Below are 20,303 nucleotides of genomic sequence, written 5' to 3'. Positions count from 1 at the left end.
CCTAAAACAAGATTAAATGAGAATTTTTGGAACTGTGACAAGGTTGTGTATAGAGACATTAGATTAAAGTATGGGAAATTGCCATTTCTGTAGGTTAAAAAATAAGGAGCAAATATCAGCAGTTTCATATGGTTCAATCTGGTAATTTGGGATAGAGTTCAAAGGGCAAGGGAGCCTTTGGGCCACAGAAACACCATGTGCAAAAGCCTGGCTCAACTTTTGCAGTATTAAGAGAAAAAAGACTTCCTTTGAAGCAACTCAGATCTGCCCTTATTGTTTGGTAGAGTGTTGGCAGAAATCCTGGGGTAAGAGAGCAGTTTCCTGGAAGGTCTGCCTCCACCCAGCATAGAGGGCTTGCACTCCATCAAACTCTGCAGAGCTAGCACTTCATGGTTATGTGGCCATGGTGGAAAGGAAGGGCAGAAAAGAAGCTGTTTGTAACTTGGGGAAGGCTGAATTAGGTCAGCCTGGGGTATGGGTATCACCAGGCTTTCACTGGTGCCACCCTACTCTCACTACTTTATTCTTTTCTTCTTTGGGGGAGGGGCACTGGGGGCAAACCCAGGGCTTTGCAAATGCAAAGCAGACGCTTTGCCACTGAACTACATTCCAGCCCTCACTGCTTTATTTTTTACTGCCCAAGAGAGGTTCTGCAGACTCAGGTGATTTCAGTTGCTCAGGAGTTCATATAAATTAGTAAACTGAGTTTTCCTCTGTGACTCTAAGAAAAACAATAGCACAAGTACGATGATAAATGAGAAATGAAATCTGTTGTCAGTGGGAGGGAGAGAATAGTCATAGGGACAGAGAAACTTTGAACCAGAGAGTATGTGCCCTATCCAAAGGGGACAGGCACTATTCAACTACAACTTGGGTCATTCCACTGTGGAAATATGGCTCAAGGATCTGTAGTATTCTAATTTTCCAAAGGAGCCAGAAATAAGGATTTTTGTTTTTTAATTATTTTAGTACTAGATGGACACAATACCATTATGTTATTTATTTATTTATTTATTTTTTATACGGTGCTGAGTATCAAACCCAGTGCCTCATACATGTGAGGCAATCATACATGTGAGACAAGCGCTCTACCACTGAGCTACAACCCCAGCCCAGAAATAAGGGTTTTTAATGTACATTCCCCTAATTGTAAATGTTGACACTAAATTGAATTCTTAAAAATCTTTGTATGGAGCTGGGCAGGGTGGTGACATGCGTGGTAATCCCAGCTACTTGGGAGGCTGAGGCAGGAAGATTGCAGGTGCAAGGCCAGCCTCAGCAATTTAGCAAAACCTTGTCTCAGAAACAAAATAGAAAGGGTTGGGGATGTAACTCAGGGGTAGAGTGATAGCCTAGCTATCACTAGAGACCCTGTGTTCAATCCTTAGTGCCACCACCAAAAAAAAAGAAAAATCATTGTGTGGTCTACACAGTGGTTGAAAAGAGCCAGCAGAACACCGATCTATAATCTCTGGCCTATGATTTAGATCTGTCAGAAGATCTATCACGTATTCTTGTACATTTCTTTCTTTTTTTTTTTTTTTTTTGCGGTACTGGGGATCCAACTCAGGGCCTTGTGCTTGTGAGGCAAGCACTCTACCAGCTGAGCTATCTCCCCAGCCCTTCATACATTTCTTGATTATGCATTGTTGACAACTTGCTGACAACTACAGTGATTTATACAACTCCTGCCTTTGAGGCACTCAAAAATTAGAAGATGGACAAATAATGAATTTAAAATGTAATGTGAACATTAGAATATATATTCTAGAATATATGTGTATTTGAGTGAGAGAGAAAGTGTGCATGTGTGTGTGTAGCTATGAAAGTGGTAACTTCCTACTGGGAGGATATGATAGGAGGTGGCATTTGAGCCAAGATGTAGATCTACAGTTTGGCATGAAAAAATTTGGGGCCTTTGAAACTTCTAGTATATGTAAATGCTAGATTTGCATTTGCTGGATAATCAATTTTCTTTTTAGTAGTTGGAGATACAGATATTCCTTAACCCTGCATGGTTAATAACATGAAGGAACTCCCTGATCTCTCTTATGCAGGTTGTAGAATAATTCTCAGTTTTAGAGACCTAAGAAATTCAGGGGTCATCTAACTGAATGCCCTCATTTTTGAACAAGGGGACTGAAAGTGTAGTGGCACACCTGAGGTCACAGTCCATTAGAGGAAGAGCTTGGATCAGCCCCCCAAATTTTTCTTTGCTACCATGCCTCCCCTTTTCTTGGGTGTTTCCAAAGGTCACCATTAGGCTGACTGCCCCTGCCTGCGGGTGGCTCATTGCCCTGTTTTAGCCCAGCTCCTGGCAGGTGAGGATGGTTTAGTATCCTGGTGCAGCTTGTTCTTTCCTTCTCTTTCTCTCTCTCTCTTCCTCTCTCTTCCTCTCTCTTCCTCTCTCTTCCTCTCTCTTCCTCTCTCTTCCTCTCTCTCTCTTCCTCTCTCTTCCAATATTGGGTGTTGAACCCATGGTGCGCTGAGCTACATTCCTAGCACCCCACCTCCTGCATTTTTTTTTTTTTTTTTTTTTTTTTTTTTGCGGTGCTGGGGATTGAACCCGGGGCCTTGACTGCTTGCAAGGCAAGCACTCTACCCACTGAGCTATATCCCCAGCCCTCCTGCATTTTTTTGAGACAGGATCTCACTAAATTGCCTAGGCTGACCTTGAACTTGTGATCCTCCTGCCTCTTCCTCCTGATTTGCCAGCATAATAGGCATTATTATCCTGCACTCAACCTTTCCTTCTCTTTCTTTTTGGATCCCTTATCTGAAACACCCTTTTCTTTGTCAGGGAGTCAGCCGTGTGACCCATTTCAAGTTGCTTGATCTTTCAAGCCTCTGTTTCTTCATCCATGTATAAAGAGCTAGATAGTATATATGGCGAAGGGAGGTAGGAAAGCCTTGGAAGGTTTCAAGATTTTTACGTAGACAAAATGACACAGTGCACGTAAAGCACTAAAGCAACCACTGATACAAGCCCTGGATGGTGATGTTTCACACGATTCATAGACCCCCAAGCTAGGTAAAATGACTTCTCTTTTTTTTTCCATGCTAACCTGCACTATTATTGCACATGCTTCAATGTGTTGTAGTTATTTGTGTCTGTCTCCCTTATCAGACTAACAACACCTTCAGTAATTCAGTCAACAAATGTCTTCATGGCTATGCTGGATACTAGGGATGCAGTGTAAACCAGGAGCCCTTGGTTTAGTGCAGAGTTCCAAAGGTATGCCAGGAAACACTATTCCTGTGAGCTTGTCTCATGATCCATTAAATTTGGGGAATGATGCTCATCAGAGCTGACTCTTAGAGATTGGAATCCGTCTTCTTTTTTTTTTTTTTTTTTTTTTAATGGAGTCTTGCTATGTTGGCCAGACTGGACTTGAACTCCTGGACTTAAACAATCCTCCCACCTCAACCTCCCAAGTAGCTAGGATTCTAGGCACTCACCATTTTTCCTGGTTCCATCTTATTATCTTGAAAGTTCCGAAGAGTCCTGTAGTAAAAGAACCTGTTTACTTTGTCCAACCAAGCTTTGCCATACTTAATACAAGTTTGTTGAATAAATTTGAGTCATCTGGACTGTTCTTCCAATTTCATTTGTGCTTTGGTCTACAGCTCAAGAGGAAGTAGAAGTGGTACAGCAATGGCTAGAGACCCTGCTGGGAGCAAACAGCCTCTGGATGCATAGGAACCTGTGGACTTACTCTCTGGTGCACCCATGGAGACAGGAAGCACCAGGTTAAATGACATGAAGCCCCAGCCACTGCAGCTTGTGCTGGAGGAGCAAGTGCTGGCACTACAGCAGCAGATGGCAGAGAACCAGGTAGTCTCCTGGCGGAAACTGAAGAGCTTCCAGGAGGCACAACAAAGGCAAGCAACCCTTGTGAGGAAGCTGCAGGCCAAGGTGAGGAACCTTCCCTTCTGGGGAGAGCAGGAGGCAGAGCCAGGTGGGGGGAATGGTTTATACCTAGCTTGGTAAGTTGAGGATCCAGACCATCCATCTTTCACATATAGCTTCTTTGATCCTCACAATTACTCTCCAAGGTATGGATTGTGTCCCTTTTAAAAATGACTTTCACACAGTGGCACACACATGTAATCCCAGGAACTTGGGAGGCTGAGGCAGGGGGATCGCAAGTTCAAAGCCAGCCTCAGTAATTCAGTGAGGCCCTAAGCAACTCAGCAAGACTCTGTGGTTGGGGATGTGGCTCAGTAGTTAAGCGCCCCTGGGTCAGTCAGTCAATCCATCCATCCATCCATTCATAAATAAATTGCTTCCCAAGGAAGCTGGCATGGTGGTGCATACCTGTAATCTCAGCTAGTTGGGAGGCTGAGCTAAGAGGGTCACAAGTTTGAAGCTAGCCTGGGCAACTTAACAAGGCCCTGTCTCAAAATGAAAAATAAAAAGAGCTGGAGATGTAGCTCAGTGGTAAAGCACCTCTGAGTTTAATCCCCAGTACTTGGGGGGTGGAGCGGGGAGATGGCATTCATAGGGTTAAATTAGTTACCCATGTTTGTTCTTGTCTAGAGTTGAGATCTAACCCTAAGATTTGTGGTTTTGCTTTTCTGATCCAAAAGGCATATTGAAAATATTCTTTATACACCCAAATAGAAAGTATAAGATGTCCTGGCCTTATCTCATCATCACCACCCAGTTCCCCTGTTCACCACAGGTTGCCTAGGATATGAGGGAGCTTTGGTTTGGGCTTTTGGTACCAACTGTGTCCATTGCCTAGAGTGTGCTGCCTTTGACTTAGGTTTTGCAGTACCGGAGCTGGTGCCAAGAGCTGGAGAAGCGGCTGGAAGCCACTGGAGTAAGTGAGACTGAGTTCCATGCTCCCCTTGAGCCCTCAGTAAATGGACTCGTTAGACTTTATTTTCTGACTAAGGGAGGCTGGGATGTGATAAGGGGTGTATGCTAGCTGTCTGTCTTCAGCCCCTGAGAGTTTTATCAACATCATTGTTCCTTGGACCTAGCTATTGCTGGCCTATGAGATTCCATCCCTTGGTTCTCTAAGGGCCAATGCAGCATCAAGGGACTTAGGAGAATGGGCATGTGAAATTACAGGGAGGAAATGCATCTTTCAGCCAGCAGGTGTCATTGTTTCTCTGTGGTAGAGAGGTGTTCCTCTTAGACCTACAAAGCATGTCTGTACTAGAGGGAGCTATTTGTGTCTTGGCTGGGCAGAACTGGCTTTGAAAGACCCATTTGTCTTATTTCCAGCTCCCTTAGGCACCTTATCACATTCACCTCAGGAAAGTTCTGTTACAGGAAGGAAAGAACTAAAACATATTGAGCACCTTCTTTGCAGGTGGGGCACCATTAAGGATTGTGGTATAATTATGTCACTTAGTCTACAAAACAACTTTCTGAGGGGAGTGATATTACTTTCAATTTATAGCTGAAGACATTGTAGCACCAAGAAATTAAGTGACTTCATGAGGTCCAAAAATTATTATAGTAGAAATCAAGGCCATTATTGAATGATAATCTTATGCTTCTTAGGTTCAAGTTTCTTTTTGCCACCAAATGCCATCTTTCAAGACAGGTTATTGGTTCACTTTTGGAAAGATGGATGCAGTAGATTTGCTTCCAGGATGTAGTGATTGAGAAAATAAAGCAAATTGCTAACACAGGGGAGAAAGAATAAAAAGAGGCTTGAGTGATGTTCTCTTTAGAAGTGAATAAGGCTTGTTTCTTTCTGGCAAAGGGACCAATTCCTCAGCATTGGGAAAGTGTGGAAGAACCAAACCTGGAACATCTGCTAATCCGATTGGACGAGGAACAACAGAGGTGATGGACCCCATATTTTCCAACCTGAGTGTTTGGCAGTGAATGGAGAAGTCTGATTGAAAAAAACTCTGTCTTGAGGGCTAATATGGATTAGAATTATCCTGGCCATGGAAAATTCCAGTCACTGTCGTCTTAGTCTCAAGAGGTCCAAGGGTTGGCTCAGACCTTTATTTTGCACTTGCTCTTTCCCCTCCCCAGTACAGGTGTGAAAGTCTAGCAGAAGTAAACACTCAGCTTCGGCTGCACATGGAAAAAGCTGATATGGTGAATAAAGCCCTTCGAGAAGACATGGAAAAGTTGACAGTGGACTGGAGTCGGGCCCGGGATGAGCTAATAAGGAAGGAGAGTCAGTGGCGAATGGAGCAGGAGGTAAGAAGGACAGAGAGCAGAACTGTGAGAAGAGAGCTGTGCATTCTGAGTGCTGCCCTGGTCAGTGCTGGGAGGGGTTAACTTCAGGAATTGGATGGAAACTGTGCTGTTGTCATTAAAGCCTCTGACTGTCCTTACCCATGCTGACAGTTTTGCTCATGCTAACCAGACCTATGCTATCAGCTCTGCCCTGTTAGGCTTTCTTCTTAGTTCTGCATTACCTGCCTAGTATAGGCCTTGCTGGCAGGTGGCATGACACTCAAAGCACCTCTCTTCTTGCAGAAATGACTAGCTTTGGTTTTAAATGGATCCGAAAGTTTACTGGTCCCCTTTATCTGGATATCTGCATAACTAGATGCCATGAAGGTAGTTACTAAGTTAAATGGAGAAGAAAAGACAGTTTTAGACCCTGAAGAATTTTTAGGTCCCAGCTAAAGGAAACCAGTTTCTTGAGCCCTTGCTCTATGCAAGGTGACTTATATATGTTAGATCACTTATTTCTCCTTATAAGTTTATGGTAATAGCCCCCATCTAAGCAACCACTGTATATCCTTTTCTGATTGCCCAGGGAAAGATATTTACCATCCAAGGCCCTTTGACCTCAGAGTTCTTTCTTTCACCCCAGTAGTCAGGAGGAATCCAAGACTCTTGTATTGGCAAAAGATAGTCCTCTGAGCTTGGGTATGACTGGGGTTTCTGAACACACAGTTCTTCAAGGGCTATCTGAAGGGGGAACATGGTCGCCTTCTCAATCTATGGCGGGAGGTGGTGACCTTCCGACGCCACTTCCTGGAAATGAAGTCAGCTACTGACAGGTCAGTGTGGGAATAAGAAGGGAGGAGGTTCACCCCTATTGATTCTGAACTTCAGGCAATGGACTGCTGTAGAAGGGGAATCAGGTGGAGATGGGGGAGTGCTATTGTTCATTTCAGGTGATTTTTTGAATATCTGCCCTTCAGGCTTATTGGGCCTGATTGCCAAGTTGCCTTCCTTGGTCCCTATTGGAGTCTGCTCTTTTCCTTGCTTGTGCTTAGAGATCTGACAGAGCTAAAGGCTGAACATGCGAGACTTTCAGGGTCCCTGCTGACCTGTTGTCTGCGCTTGACCGTGGGAACACAGTCTCGGGAATCCAGTGGATCTGGGAGAGTGGATGGGAGTGAGCCACCCCAGCTGCTGCTTCTACTAGCCAAGACCCAGGAGCTAGAGAAGGAAGCCCATGAGAGGAGCCAGGAGTTAAAACAACTGAAGAGCCAAGGGGATCTGGAGAAAGCTGAACTTCAGGATCGGTGAGATGGCCTGAGATCCCAGGAATGATTCACTGAGGGAAAGCTCACTCATTAGTTAAAGAAAGGTAGGGGAAAAACCAAGAGCATTCCCACCATGAGAGAGGAAAGAGATATGCCAAGGGAGTCTAGTTTGAAACACAGTGCCATAGTTGGGGCTTTCACTGACTTCTGCCCTCAGACTACCTTGTAGCTCAGTTTTTCTCATGTAGATTTATATAACTAGCTATGACTCTGTCCTCTGTCAACACCAGACTACTTGCCATTCCCAGAAGAACCAACTCTGCCATACTTCTCTGCCTTTGTATATGCTGACCTTGACCTGGAATGCCTCCCTTCCTTCCCCTCTAAGGCATAGATCACATGTCACCTCTTCTACAAAACCTTCTCTGAATTCAGTAATCTATAATGTTACTTTGTCTCTGTGGTCTTTTGGCCTGCTTGTTACAACATTGATCTCATTGTATTACATTAATTATTTAGTTTCTTTGCTGATTCTTTATTTATTTTTGTGGTGCCTGGGGATTGAACCCCTGGCCTTATGTGTGTTAGGCAAGTGCTCTACCACAATAGCCCAACTATTTTAATTCTGGGTTCATAATGAAATGGGATTTTTAAATGATGATAAGAAGGGCAAAGACATAAGCAGAGAGGCTCATTGACATTCTAGGCAAAGTTTTTATCCCATACCTAGGGTTGGGTTTCCACCTATTAATGGAATAAATACATATATTGCAGAAATGTTTTATTTTTGACACAAGCACAAAGACAAAGACCATGTAAGTTAGTTTTGTGTCTATAGTGCTTTGTACTTCATCTCCATATAGTAGACACTTAATAAATGTTTATTGAATGATATAATAATTAAATGGATGATCATACAGTAGGTTAGGCTCTTGGAGTTGGTACATAATACAATTAATAAGACTTTTCAAAAAATATTTAAACTCCTGGATAATATTCACTTAAGAAATACTTGTTTAGCCACCCATATGATGCCAGGCACTAGGCTCCAAGATACAGCCATACAGATATCACTGACTTTAGATTAATATCAGGGAGATCAACTGTACTCTCTCCCAATCATCTCCCTTTTTCCCTATCAGAGTCACAACCTTGGGCTGGAGGGACATTGGGATTATCCCATGTGGCAATTCTGATGTTCTTATTGGCTTCAGGGTGCTTGACTTCAAGATCAAGCGAGGCCTGGAAGGGCCTTGGCCAGGGCTTTCCTTCAGCTCTTGGCCCCCAAACACGTGTTCCAGCCTTGAGATGTGGTAAATCCCTGCATGTGTTTGAGTGGCTTTTGACTCCCCCTTCCCAGTTCAAAGCTAATAGCACCATGTGGTATTCAGGGAGTACAGAGGGGCTGGGGGTGCCCAAGGGATTCTGGGGGGGGGGCTGCAGTGGGAGTGTCTTTGGGGCCTGGGGTGTGCTGCATAGTAACTCTACCTGCATCCATAGGATGCCTAGGTGACAATGCTGTGCTCTTCTCTTTAGAGTGACCGAGCTCTCTGCTTTGCTGACCCATTCTCAGAAGCAAAATGAAGATTATGAAAAGATGCTAAAGGCTCTGAGAGAGACAATGGAGATCCTGGTACATGATCCTTTGTTCTAGAAAAGAATTGGGAGTGGGCTTGTATGTTTCTTGTTCCTTTATAAACAGATAGTGCAAGATACCAATAAATGTTCTTGATGAAGTTCTCCAAAGCCAAAAAAAAAAAAAAAATTTGGTTGAATATGACAATTAACCCATGAATTTATTCATTCAATAAATTTTATTCACTGTTCACTATCTCAGCTGTTCCTGGGGAAATTATAATGGCATATGGATGCCATGTGTCCTTTTCAGAGAAAGGTAGCATATACTTTAAGAGACACATTGTCAAATTAGCAAGTTACCTGGGAAACAAATGAGTAATATGGCAATTTTTAGCCTGGAACAAAAGGACTTGGCGAAGACATAGTGGCTGCCTTCACGTATGGAGGTCTGATATTGGGGAAAAAAGATTGATGTGTTTAATGTTTTTCAGGGCAAAACCAACATCAGTGGCTAGATGTCATAGTAGGTTTGGCTCATAGCTAGAGCTATTTGAATGGTCTGTCCTGTGAAGGAGTAAGGCTTTGGTTACTGACCTTATATCTGCCAGGGATGTTATCAAAGGAGTTCTCTAAAGTTGCCGGCTTGATTTCATTTTTCCCTTTATTTCTGTGAATTTTCAGATCTCTGATTTTAGGCAGCTCCTGAACCCTGTCTACATTCGCATCCTTAGTTTTCTTATCCAGGCTGGGGTCACCTGGGAGCTGAACTTTCTGTCTGTGCTTTCTTGATTTCTTTTTGTCAAGAATTTGCCAATTTAGACATTCCTGGGGCTTAGAATTAAATGAGTGAAGTGGGTTGAGTTGCAGGAATTTTTGTTTTCCAGTGCTGTCTTGTTTAATTTTCAGCATAGCAGGGGACACCTGAGTCCAGCATTAAGGAAACAGTGAAGAGTGGCAGGGAATGCAGGATGCTATATAAATGTCTCATCTCAAGGAGGCAGACTCTGTTCAACTTCAATAAATAGTCGCCATCTAGGAATGGGGGCTGGGTGTGACTCATTTATTAACTTTTTTGAGAGGAGCCAGAAATTCAGATTTTTTGCAAGATCTCTCCATTTGTAAATGTTGATTCAAAGTTTGACCAAACAAAACATCACTACAGGTCAATGTCTTCAGGCCTAACATAAGAACAGTAGGAAGAGAGGAAATCTTAAGTCTTCAAGATTATTAATAGCTTTGGGGCTCTGGCTTATTAGCCTTGAATCTCAGGCATTGATTTACTGTTTGGAGGTAGCAACCATCCCCAACCAATAATATCTGATGTTTGTAGAGTGTTTGCTTTGTATCAGGCACCACGTTGAGGAATTTATGTGCAACTTTTAATTTAAGCCTCCAAAAGAACTTGTGAAATAGTTGCTGTTAATTTTTCCTCTTTTTAAGAGAAAGTTCAAAGAAGGAATTGCATAAGGTTACCAAGCTAGTAAGTGATAGAGCAAGAACCCTAATCTAGGAAGGCTAGTTTGGAGCTTTTAATCACAATCTGAATGCTTTATCACCATATTTCATTGTCTTCAGACTCCTTGGAAAAGTGGTGTTGACAGAATAGACAGAACGAGACTTTGGTTGATTTGGGGTCTGGAATTATGAATTCTTTTTGAGAACTTGGCTCTTAGGCTCTATTCTATTCTTTATGCAGGAGTCAAATCATACAGAGTTAATGGAACATGAGGCATCTCTTAGTAGGAATGCTCAAGAGGAGAAGTTGTCTTTACAGCTGGTGATCAAGGAGATAACACAGGTACTGATAAGCCTGCTGCCATGGTAACTGGGTAATGCTTCACTCCTCTTCCCAGGCTTCCATGCCCTCTCACATGCCTAGATTTCCAGTCTCTTAGGTTGGACTTAGAGTCTTGCAGGGATGAGTTCTGTGTGTGTATTTGAACATGGGACCCCTAAGGGATAGGTAAGCATTCATATCCTAGCACTGTGTGGTGGGACAGCCCATCTTTCCTTTCACCAGCTGCAATTCTCAAACCAAAGGCTGGATTCTGGTCTTTGTCACCTCAATGGCCTCTTTTCCCTTTGTTTCCCTATTTATTATTGTCTCAGAGAGTGTTCCAGTTTTATTACTAGTCTTAGATTTGGGTGACCAAAGGTAGAGAGTTGAAGAAATGAGCCTTGTTTTTCTCTCAGATACCTACCCACAACCATCAGGGGAAGGACCTGAGAAGGAACACCTCAGATTCCTCCAGGCTGTAGTGCGAGCTAAGCCCCTGCATGGACTCTAAGCCTTGGTCAATTGGGCGGTGACTGTGCTTTATTGGGTTTTAGGCCTTGGTGGAAGAAGGGGACAACGTGGGCCAAGGCTCTGGTCATGAGAGCTGCTTGGAATTGGACTCTAGTAGCTTTTCCTCCCAGTTTGATTCGCAGGACCCAGACAAGGCTCTTACTCTGGTGCGTTCAGTGCTAACTCGGAAACACCAGGCCGTGCAGGTGAGGACCCCCAGTGTTCCTCAGTCACAGGGGTGGCTGCCTACACCAGTAGATGCCCCCAGTACCTCCCTAGCCTGGACTATCCTTTCAGTTGACCAGTCATGAGGTGTTGAGTCAGCACCCCTCCCCTTAGAATCTCTCCATGTCTGCTGAGGCATACTGTGGGTAACAGCTCGTTCTCCATGCCTGTGGCACTCTTCTGCACAACACTGTTCATCACTCTGCAAAGAGCTCTGAGAAGGTTTGGGTATGTGTTCCCCCAGTCTGAGGGGCCTAGGCACATTTGCAAACCCCCATGCCGCTGAGCATTTGAAGATGATGAACTGTAACACTAGAGCCCCAGAAGCAAATAACCTCTGATCTCCGCCTTTTCAATCAGTCACATCTCTATTCTCAGCTTGCCTTTGTTGTACCAGTGCCTAACCTCGTGTGCAAACCTACTTTCAGGCTTCTGAAATTCTTCCTTTGCCCTTGCCCTCTTGCTTATCATCTCATTTCTTCTGCTGTCCCTCCACAGGACCTGAGGCAGCAGCTTTCAGGCTGCCAGGAAGCTATGAGCTTCTTGAAGCAGCAGCATGATCAGTGGGAGGAAGAGGGCAAATCCCTGAGGCAGCGGCTGCAGAAGCTCTCTGGGGAGCGAGATGCTCTGGCAGGGCAGACTGTGGGTCTCCAGGACGAGGTGGACTCTCTCAGCAAGTGAGCAGGAGGGCTGTTTGTCCCTCCATCTGGTCTCTGTCCTTATCCACATCCATTTATCCACACCCATTATATCTTTGGTCAGTTCCTCCTGACATCCCGAGATGCAGTACTGCTTTGCTTTGTGTTCTGTTTGTTCCTGCAGAATAAGTTTTTGGGTTTTTGGTTTCTGAAATGATAAACAGTTTCCTGCTGAAAAGGAAAGATAGAATGTTGAAAGGAAATAAACACCTCTCTCCTTTGACTCTGATGTCGGCTTCCAGCAAGGATTTTAGGTCCCAAGGTCTTCTTATTTCTAGTCTCTTCCTTCCAGGGAGCGAGAGCTCCTACAGAAGGCCAGGGAAGAGCTGCAGCAGCAACTGGAGGTGCTGGAGCAGGAGGCATGGAGGCTCCGAAGGGCAAACATGGAGCTGCAGCTGCAGGGCGACTCTGCCCAGGGGGAGAAGGAGGAGCAGCAGGAAGAGTTGCACCTGGCTGTTCGGGAGAGAGAGCGTCTGTAAGTATGACCTCTCTGGCCTTCCTTCAGTTCCACACCCTCCCTATCTTAGAAAGGGGACTACCTAGAAGCCTGGCACAGAATGGGTAAGATTAGCTTCCTGCTCCTTCCTTTGCAGAAAGATGAATACAGAAAGTTCATCCAGACATTGCTGAGCAACCATAGGGATGAGGCACTGTGGGGAATACAGAAATGAGTAAGAGATAGACCTGATCTCAAGGAACTTGCGGTAATGGAGAAGACACAAGTAAATAATTGTGAAATGAGACTAGATGAAGTATGAGCTAAATAGGGCTTTGAGCCTGTTCCTTTGGTAGCATAGAAGTAAGTTAATTATTGAGGACCAGGAAAAGCTTTATGGAGTAGGAGGTGGTTTGAGTGGGACCTTGACCTATGTTGATAGTGAGTGGGAGAAGGACTAAAGGAACAGAATAGCAAAGAAAGGAGGCAAGAATGTTTATGGGGGACTGGTGATATGGCTCAGTGTAGAGCACTTGCCTGGCACACACGAGGCCCTGGGTTCGATTCTCAGCACCACGTATAAATAAATATATAAATAAAGGCCCGTGGACAACTAAAGAAAAAAAAAAAAGAATGTTCATGGCATGTTCAGAGTAGGCTGAGATGCTAATGGATGATACAGGGAAGTAATGGGAAGTAAACTTTCCTTTAACAAGGGAAGTCAAGAGTCTATTAAATCTGTGAATTCCCCTATTTGATGTTGCATGAAGAACAAGGACTTTAGAGCTGAACAAAAGTTTGGTTTAGATTCTGTCTCTGCCACATGGACAGATTATTTGTAAAATTGGGATAGACATTTTGCCTTGAAGAGTTAATGGAAAGTAGTATTTTGGAAAATGTCGGCATAACTGGTAGCAGAGTTATCTCTTCTTCACCCTTGGAATATTCCCTTCCTCTTCTGTGCCCTAGTTTTTTGCATCTAATAGGCATGAATAGTGGAAACTTGAAGGACTGCCAAAAGGGTCATGCCTTGTCCTAGGAAGGATCTCCCCTGTACCAAGGAGAAGGCAGACAACCTGCAGATAATTATATTTGTAAAATTTATCTTACCTGACTTGATGATATATCATTCAAAAGTCAAAACTATTAAAAAAGATAGACACAAGAAGTCTTCTGGGGCTGGGGAGATAGCTCAATTGATAGAGTGCTTGCCTTGCGTGCTTGCCTTGCAAGCACAAGGCCCTGGATTCGATCCCCAGCACTGCAAAAAAAAAAAAAGTCTTCTGTCTTTGCTTTCTCCATGCTATTTCCCTTCCTCCTCTAGATAACCATTTAAGCATTTAAATTAATTTCTTGTTTATCTTTCCTGTGCTACTTCATGCAAACATAACAAAAGCATAGATTCTTCTTTCCCTCTTTTTTTTCTTTTCTTTTCTTTTTTTTTTTTTGCATAAAAGGTAGTGTACTATGTACACTGTTCAGCACCTGACTTTTTTCACTTAACATGTGCTAGAGATCATTCCTTATCAGTTTTTGGAGACTTTCCTCATTCTTTTGCATAGGAAATGTAATTATATGACTATTACTTTTTAAAAGAAATTTTTTACTTGTCCATGGACTTTTTATTTATTTTTTTTTATATGCAATGCTGAGTATTGAACCCAGTGCCTCCCACATGCTAGGCAAGTGCTTTACCACTGACCCACAACCCCAGCCCTATATTACTGTTAGATTTTTTTTTTTTTTTTTTTTTCAGTGCTGGGGATTGAACCCAGGGCCTTGTGCTTGCAAGGCAAGCACTCTACCAGCTGAGCTATCTCCCCAGCCCTACTGTTAGATTTTGGGTGACCACTTCCAAAGACTACTCTAGCCTCCTCTTCTTCCTTTCTCAGTCAGGAGACCCTGGTGGGCTTAGAAGCCAAGCAGTCAGAATCACTCAGTGAGCTGATCACACTTCGGGAAGCCTTGGAGTCAAGTCGCCTGGAAGGGGAGTTACTGAGGCAAGAGCAAGCAGAAATGACTGCGGCCCTGATCAGGGTGCGTAGGTCTTATCTTCACTTGCTGGGTGGATGGCCTAGAAAGTTGGGTTCCCAGAGAAAAGGCATGCAGCCTCCTCATTCTTCACTGTTCAAACTGTGACCCTTAGGTTTCTTTCCTGCATTACTAGCCTGGTTCTCTCCCTCTGAATGTACCCTCTACATTGGAATTAGATGCATTTTCTAAGGTATAAATCTGGTTATGTCAGTCTCTTAAAACCATTCATTGATTTCCCAGCTCTGGTGCTATATTCAAAGCCTTTTGGCATCTGCCTCAAACTGTGTGTCTGCCCTCCCCATCCACTCCAAAACCCCCCTAACCATGGAGTCCTTTGCTCTTGCCATGCAGCATTAATTGCATTCTCAGCTTTGTCATGTTCCTTCATAACTCTAATACTCCACATATGCTTTTCCCTCCACATGGGCAGCTTCTTTCCTTCCCCTTTAACCAGGAACCGTTCCTCACCTCTCAATACCCAACTTAATCGTTAACTCCTCTACCAAGCATTTTTGACTCTCCCAAATAGAATGAATGCCTTCTTTGAGTTCCCAGAGCACATTGTGTCTACATTTTCTATAGTGTCATCACAATTGTAGTTGTTTTTTATGTCTCTGCCTCTATGCTGTGAGCTACTGTCTTACTCCCCAATGAAGAAATAAATGAACAAAGGGAGGGAAAACTTGTTTAGAATGTAAGGGAAGGAATTTAAGTGATTTTTGCACCAAAAGCAGCAGATGTTGGGAATGTAAAGTCTTTATACAGTTTCAGGAAGACTAAAAATGGGAAACTTTTTAACCCTCTTTGATTTTTAGGCAGAACAATCCATTGCAGAACTTTCAAGTTCTGAGAACAGCCTGAAGATAGAGGTTGCTGATCTGCGGGCTGCAACTGTCAAACTCAGTGCCTTAAATGAGGCTTTGGCCTTAGATAAAGTTGGACTGAACCAGCAACTTCTCCAGGTGAGCAAAGATTTGTCTGATACCCAGGCAGGGCTGGAACTTGACTGAGGAGAAGCCAGTGACAAGCAAAACTGATGTGAGTATTAAGGGAGAGTCCTTAAGGGATTAGCTCCCAAGTGTATTTTTTTTTTTTTTTTCCTGGTATTGGGGCACTTTATCACAGAACTACACCCTGAGCCCTTTTTCTCTTTTAGTTTGAGGCAGGCTTTCACTAAGTTGCTGAGGCTGACTTCAAACTTGTGATCCTCCTGCCTCAGCCTCCCTAGTAGATGGGATTATAGCTGTGTGCCACCATGCCTGGCATCAAACATAATTCTGAAATGAACAAAAGGAACGTTTACAGTATACAGGAGATCAAAGGATTCAATTTAAGCATTAGAAATATTCCCGTCCCAGGCTTCTAGCAGAACTACCTTTGGGCTTTAGGGTAAATCATCAGAACCAGGAAGGGAACTATGTCCTCTGGAAGCAAGACCAGGTTTTTAATCCTGTTAGGTGAAATATTAGCAATCAGCAGAAAATAATCCACCGAAGAGCCTTAAGTTCCCAAAAATCTTCTCTGCGGGTTATAAATTTAACCTGTAATTTCGCAAAGGAATATACTTACTGCCTCTATTCTCTTGAGCCCCAGAAATATTCTATGTTCCATGATTATGAATTCTTTGAGAACAGGATTTTGCCTTTTTAATCTCCATCCCCAGTATCCAGCCCATCTTATATGTAAAATACAGTCACCAGATCAAATGAATGGGTCCCCTCTCCCCCTGTTTTATAAATATTCCTATGTTCATCTTTGGAGGAGAGATTCATATCTTACTTGATTTTGGTCTTCAGCACTTGGTACAGTTTAGGGAAACTATAACCACTTGTCTATGATGAACTGTACCCCTTCCCTTTTTGGCCAGTAGTTGGAGCAGGACAACCAGTCTGTGTGCAGCAGATTAGAGGTGGCAGAGCAGGCAAGAAGTGCTTTGCAGGTGGACCTGGCAGAGGTAGAGAGGAGCAAGGAAGCACTGTGGGAAAAGAAAACTCTCCTGGAGACTCAACTGCAGAAAGCTACGGAGACTGGGGCTGAACTGCAGGCAGAGCTCCGTAGCATCCAAGAAGAAAAGGAAGAAATTAAAGAGAAGTTAAATGAGGTGAGAAGTCAGTTATACAATGGACACAATTAACTAAGATAATACTTATTGTAAAAAATAAAACACGATGGAAATGACTCAGGGGAATAGTCTTATTTCCTAGAAATGATCAGTGCTACTTATTTGTGGTCAGTCTTCCCAGTTTTAAAAATAATTCCTATAAGAATCTGCTGATTCCCTACTTCCTACCTGCCACTTTGAATTAGTGCTTCTCCTATATGCTCTGCTAACCCTCATGCATATAGCAACCTCTGCATACTACAGTTACCTATTTATATATCCTTCAGGCAAGACTGTGTCTTATTTTATTTCTTTGGTTGGATACATAGCAAGGCTCAGTAAATTTATTTCCTGAACCAATGAATGACCTGGCCCAAAGGTCATCTTTTTCCTTTTCTAAACCTCTCATTGTCCTAACAATTATACATAATCTCCCATTTCAGAGTCTCTTTCTCAGGTCACTGGTCACTTTCTTCCTGGTATTATATGCATCTTATTTCTCAAATCTAAAAGTTCTTAGGGACAGGTCTCCTGTCGGTAGCACAGATTCTTGCCCATATAAGAGCATCCTGTTAGGGCTAGAACTCTCTGGGTTACTCAGGGAAATAAAAATGCCACTGTTAAGTGAGCAACTATCAGGATTTACAGTGCTGGGCCCAGACTCTCTGAAGAGCCAGTGGCCCTAACTTGGTGTTAGCAGCCCAGGGGAATTTTGCCTCTACTCTGTATCTCACCAATTTCTTCCCCTCAGGCACATTACCAGCTGGAGGCAGCCACAGTTCAGCTTGAGCAACTCCATCAGGAAGCAAAGCGACAGGAAGAAGTGCTTGCCAGGGCAGTCCAGGAGAAGGAGGCCCTAGTACGAGAGAAGGCTGCTCTAGAGGTGCGGCTGCAGGCTGTGGAGCGGGACCGCCAGGACCTTGTTGAACAAGTTCTGGGGCTTAGGTGAGGTTTGGACCCAGTTCAGCCAAGCTCAGAGAGCTTTGCAAGGCAAAGAGTAGCCAAGCTAATAACTTCTATTCCCCTATTCCCTAAGTATATGAGTTTTAAATGAGTTATGGATTTATAATTGCCCCCCTAACTTCTCCAGGTAGCCAGTACTTAGAACCCCACTTTTTTTAAGGAAAGGTAAGGGAATTAATGGGTAAGTGCTCTTCCTGTTCCCTAAACTTCACAGCTCAGCCAAGGAACAGCTGGAGAGCAATCTGTTTGAGGCCCAACAACAAAATTCTGTCATAGAGGTCACCAAGGGACAGCTGGAGGTCCAGATTCAAACTGTCACTCAAGCCAAGGAAGTAGTCCAAGGTGAGAACCCAAATGGGAAGGGGCATACTCTAATCCATGGTGAAAGTCAGGAATGCAGTGGGATGCCATTAGAGCTTTTCTCCAGCCAGGCCCAGGGCCTCTGAGATGGAAGGTGCTCATGAGGTTCCTGGGAAGCAGGAAAATATATTTGGTAAAAGGAGCAGGAACAGAGGCTCAGAGAACTGATCCTCTTTCTGGAATCCTAGGAGAAGTGAGGTGCTTGAAGCTGGAACTGGAAACTGAACGGAGCCAGGCAGAGCAGAAGCAGGAAAGAGCAGCCAGAAAGTTGGCCCAGGCTGAGCAGGACAGGCAAGTGGCCCTGGAGCAGCAGAAGGTGGCCCATGAGGAGGAGGTGAAACAACTTCAGGAGAAATGGGTAGGTGGTGAATGTGGCTGGGGTTGGGAGAGGCAGACATGGCTTCCCTTCTGTGAATGTACACCACCTGCTGACTCTTGGTCCAGATGTTACTGCTTACAAGAGTGAAGTTTGGACAACATGTATAAATAGCCTCTAGCTATTAAATGAGTTAATAGCTGGGTGTGGTGCCATAGGCCTGTAATCCCAGTGACTTGGGAGGCTGCGGCAGGAGGATCGTGAGTTCAAAGCCAGCCTTAGCAACTTAGCAAGACCCTAAACAACTCAGTGAGACCCTGTCTCAAAAAAAAAAAAAAAAAAAATTAAAAGAGCTAGGGATGTGGCTCAGTAGTTAAATTCCCCTGGGTTCAATCCCTGGTACCAAAACAAAAAAAAAAAAGTATTTAAAATTTCTGTGCTGTTTTATGATGGGTAAATTATATCTCAAAAAACATAAAACTTTTGTGCTTTACCTAATAGACCATCAAAAGACAACCAATAAAACATAATAAAATATTTACAAATTATATTTGATAAGGAACTAGCATCCAAAATTTATAAGGAACTTCTATAACTCAACTATAAAAAAAAAATTTACGAATAGGCAAAGAACCTTTTAATTACACCTGTAATTATAGCAAGTGAGGAGTCTGAGGCAAGAGGATTGCAAGTTTGAGGCCAACCTGGGCAATTTAACAAGACCCTGTCTCAAAATTTAAAAAATAAAATAGGGCTGGAGATGTAGTTCTGTGGTGAAGTACTGATTCAATCCCCAGTACTAGGGGGAGGGGGAGCAAGGGATCTGAATAGACATTTCTCCTAACGAGAGACATTCAACATCATTAGTTATAAAGGAAGTGCAAATCAAAACCACAAGATACTACTTCATATTCACTAGAATGAATATTATAAAAAGAAAATGGACAAAGTGTTGGTGAAGATGTAAAACTGGAACCTTCATATATAACTGAAGGGAATGTAAAATAATGTGATTGTTTTGGGAAACAGTCAAAAAAATTGAAATTAACTCAATGGTCCTTCAGTCAATGAATGGGTAAGCAAAATGTGGCACAGCTGTACAGCCCTATATTATTCAGTTATAAACAGCAAGTACTGATACCTGTTTCAGTATAAATGAGTTTGAAAATATGCTGAGTGAAAGAAGCCAGACACCAAAAGGCACATATTATATGATTCAATGTACACAAAATGTTCAGAATAGGCAAAGTCATAGGGACAGAAAGTAGATTAGTGGTCTACAGGGGCTAGAAGGAGGAGGAAATAAAATGGGGAGTGACTGCTAATGGGTGCAGGGTTTCTATTGGGGATAATAAAAAATGTTTGAGGATAAAATCATGATGATGGTTACATTGTTTGCAGTTATACTAAAAAGCATTGAATCATCTGGCCTGTGATTTTAGCTCAGTAAATAAAAATAACCCCCCAAAAACTCACTTTTTAGCACCTATTATGTGCCTATAGTGGAGTACTGGGAATTTTACATAGATAATCTTCTTCAATCTATAAGGCCCCAGAATTGGATGGTGCTATCACTATTAAAATGTTAGAGATAGAGAAACTGAGGCTGAGAGAATCAGCCAACACCCACTATATTCACTCGCCTGTCCCTCATAGTAGTTGATTTTCAGGTAGTAAGGGAAGCCCAGCTGTTGCTGCAAGGAGAGGTGGAGGAAGTGTCCAGAGCCAAGTCATTCTAGTTCAGGACTCCTCTGGTTTAGTTGACCCTGGAGCCCTCACCTCACACAGGTGGATAGATGGGTTCACCAGCATGCTGAGCATACTGCCCACTGTATCCACCAGCTCTTGATGAAAGAAGTGGTCTCTTGCCTGGCTCTTGCCTA

General features: G+C 43.3%; 1 protein-coding gene across 8 annotated transcripts in view; it reads left to right on the top strand.

The window, feature by feature from the left end:
• Cep250 (centrosomal protein 250) overlaps positions 1-20,303 on the top strand; it is a 46,124-nt gene that overhangs the window by 5,715 nt on the left and 20,106 nt on the right. For 6 of the 8 annotated variants that reach the window (XM_047539915.1, XM_047539914.1, XM_047539917.1 and 3 more), the window contains exons 2-18: positions 3,628-3,916; positions 4,770-4,826; positions 5,724-5,806; positions 6,010-6,175; positions 6,884-6,990; positions 7,210-7,461; positions 8,959-9,055; positions 10,697-10,798; positions 11,332-11,493; positions 12,011-12,189; positions 12,503-12,685; positions 14,539-14,683; positions 15,496-15,642; positions 16,551-16,781; positions 17,533-17,726; positions 17,959-18,086; positions 18,293-18,462. In XM_047539915.1, the coding sequence (XP_047395871.1) occupies positions 3,731-3,916; positions 4,770-4,826; positions 5,724-5,806; positions 6,010-6,175; positions 6,884-6,990; positions 7,210-7,461; positions 8,959-9,055; positions 10,697-10,798; positions 11,332-11,493; positions 12,011-12,189; positions 12,503-12,685; positions 14,539-14,683; positions 15,496-15,642; positions 16,551-16,781; positions 17,533-17,726; positions 17,959-18,086; positions 18,293-18,462 (2,589 nt within the window). In that variant the 5' untranslated portion in view covers positions 3,628-3,730. Of the gene's footprint in view, positions 1-3,627; positions 3,917-4,769; positions 4,827-5,723; positions 5,807-6,009; positions 6,176-6,883; positions 6,991-7,209; positions 7,462-8,958; positions 9,056-10,696; positions 10,799-11,331; positions 11,494-12,010; positions 12,190-12,488; positions 12,686-14,538; positions 14,684-15,495; positions 15,643-16,550; positions 16,782-17,532; positions 17,727-17,958; positions 18,087-18,292; positions 18,463-20,303 lie in introns of those variants that run through there. The other 2 variants (XM_047539918.1, XM_047539922.1) reach the window with 2 other exon arrangements.

Source organism: Sciurus carolinensis, chromosome 2 (genome assembly GCF_902686445.1).
Source record: "Sciurus carolinensis chromosome 2, mSciCar1.2, whole genome shotgun sequence".
Lineage (NCBI taxonomy): Eukaryota > Metazoa > Chordata > Mammalia > Rodentia > Sciuridae > Sciurus > Sciurus carolinensis.
This window is presented reverse-complemented; position numbering and strand designations above follow the sequence as displayed.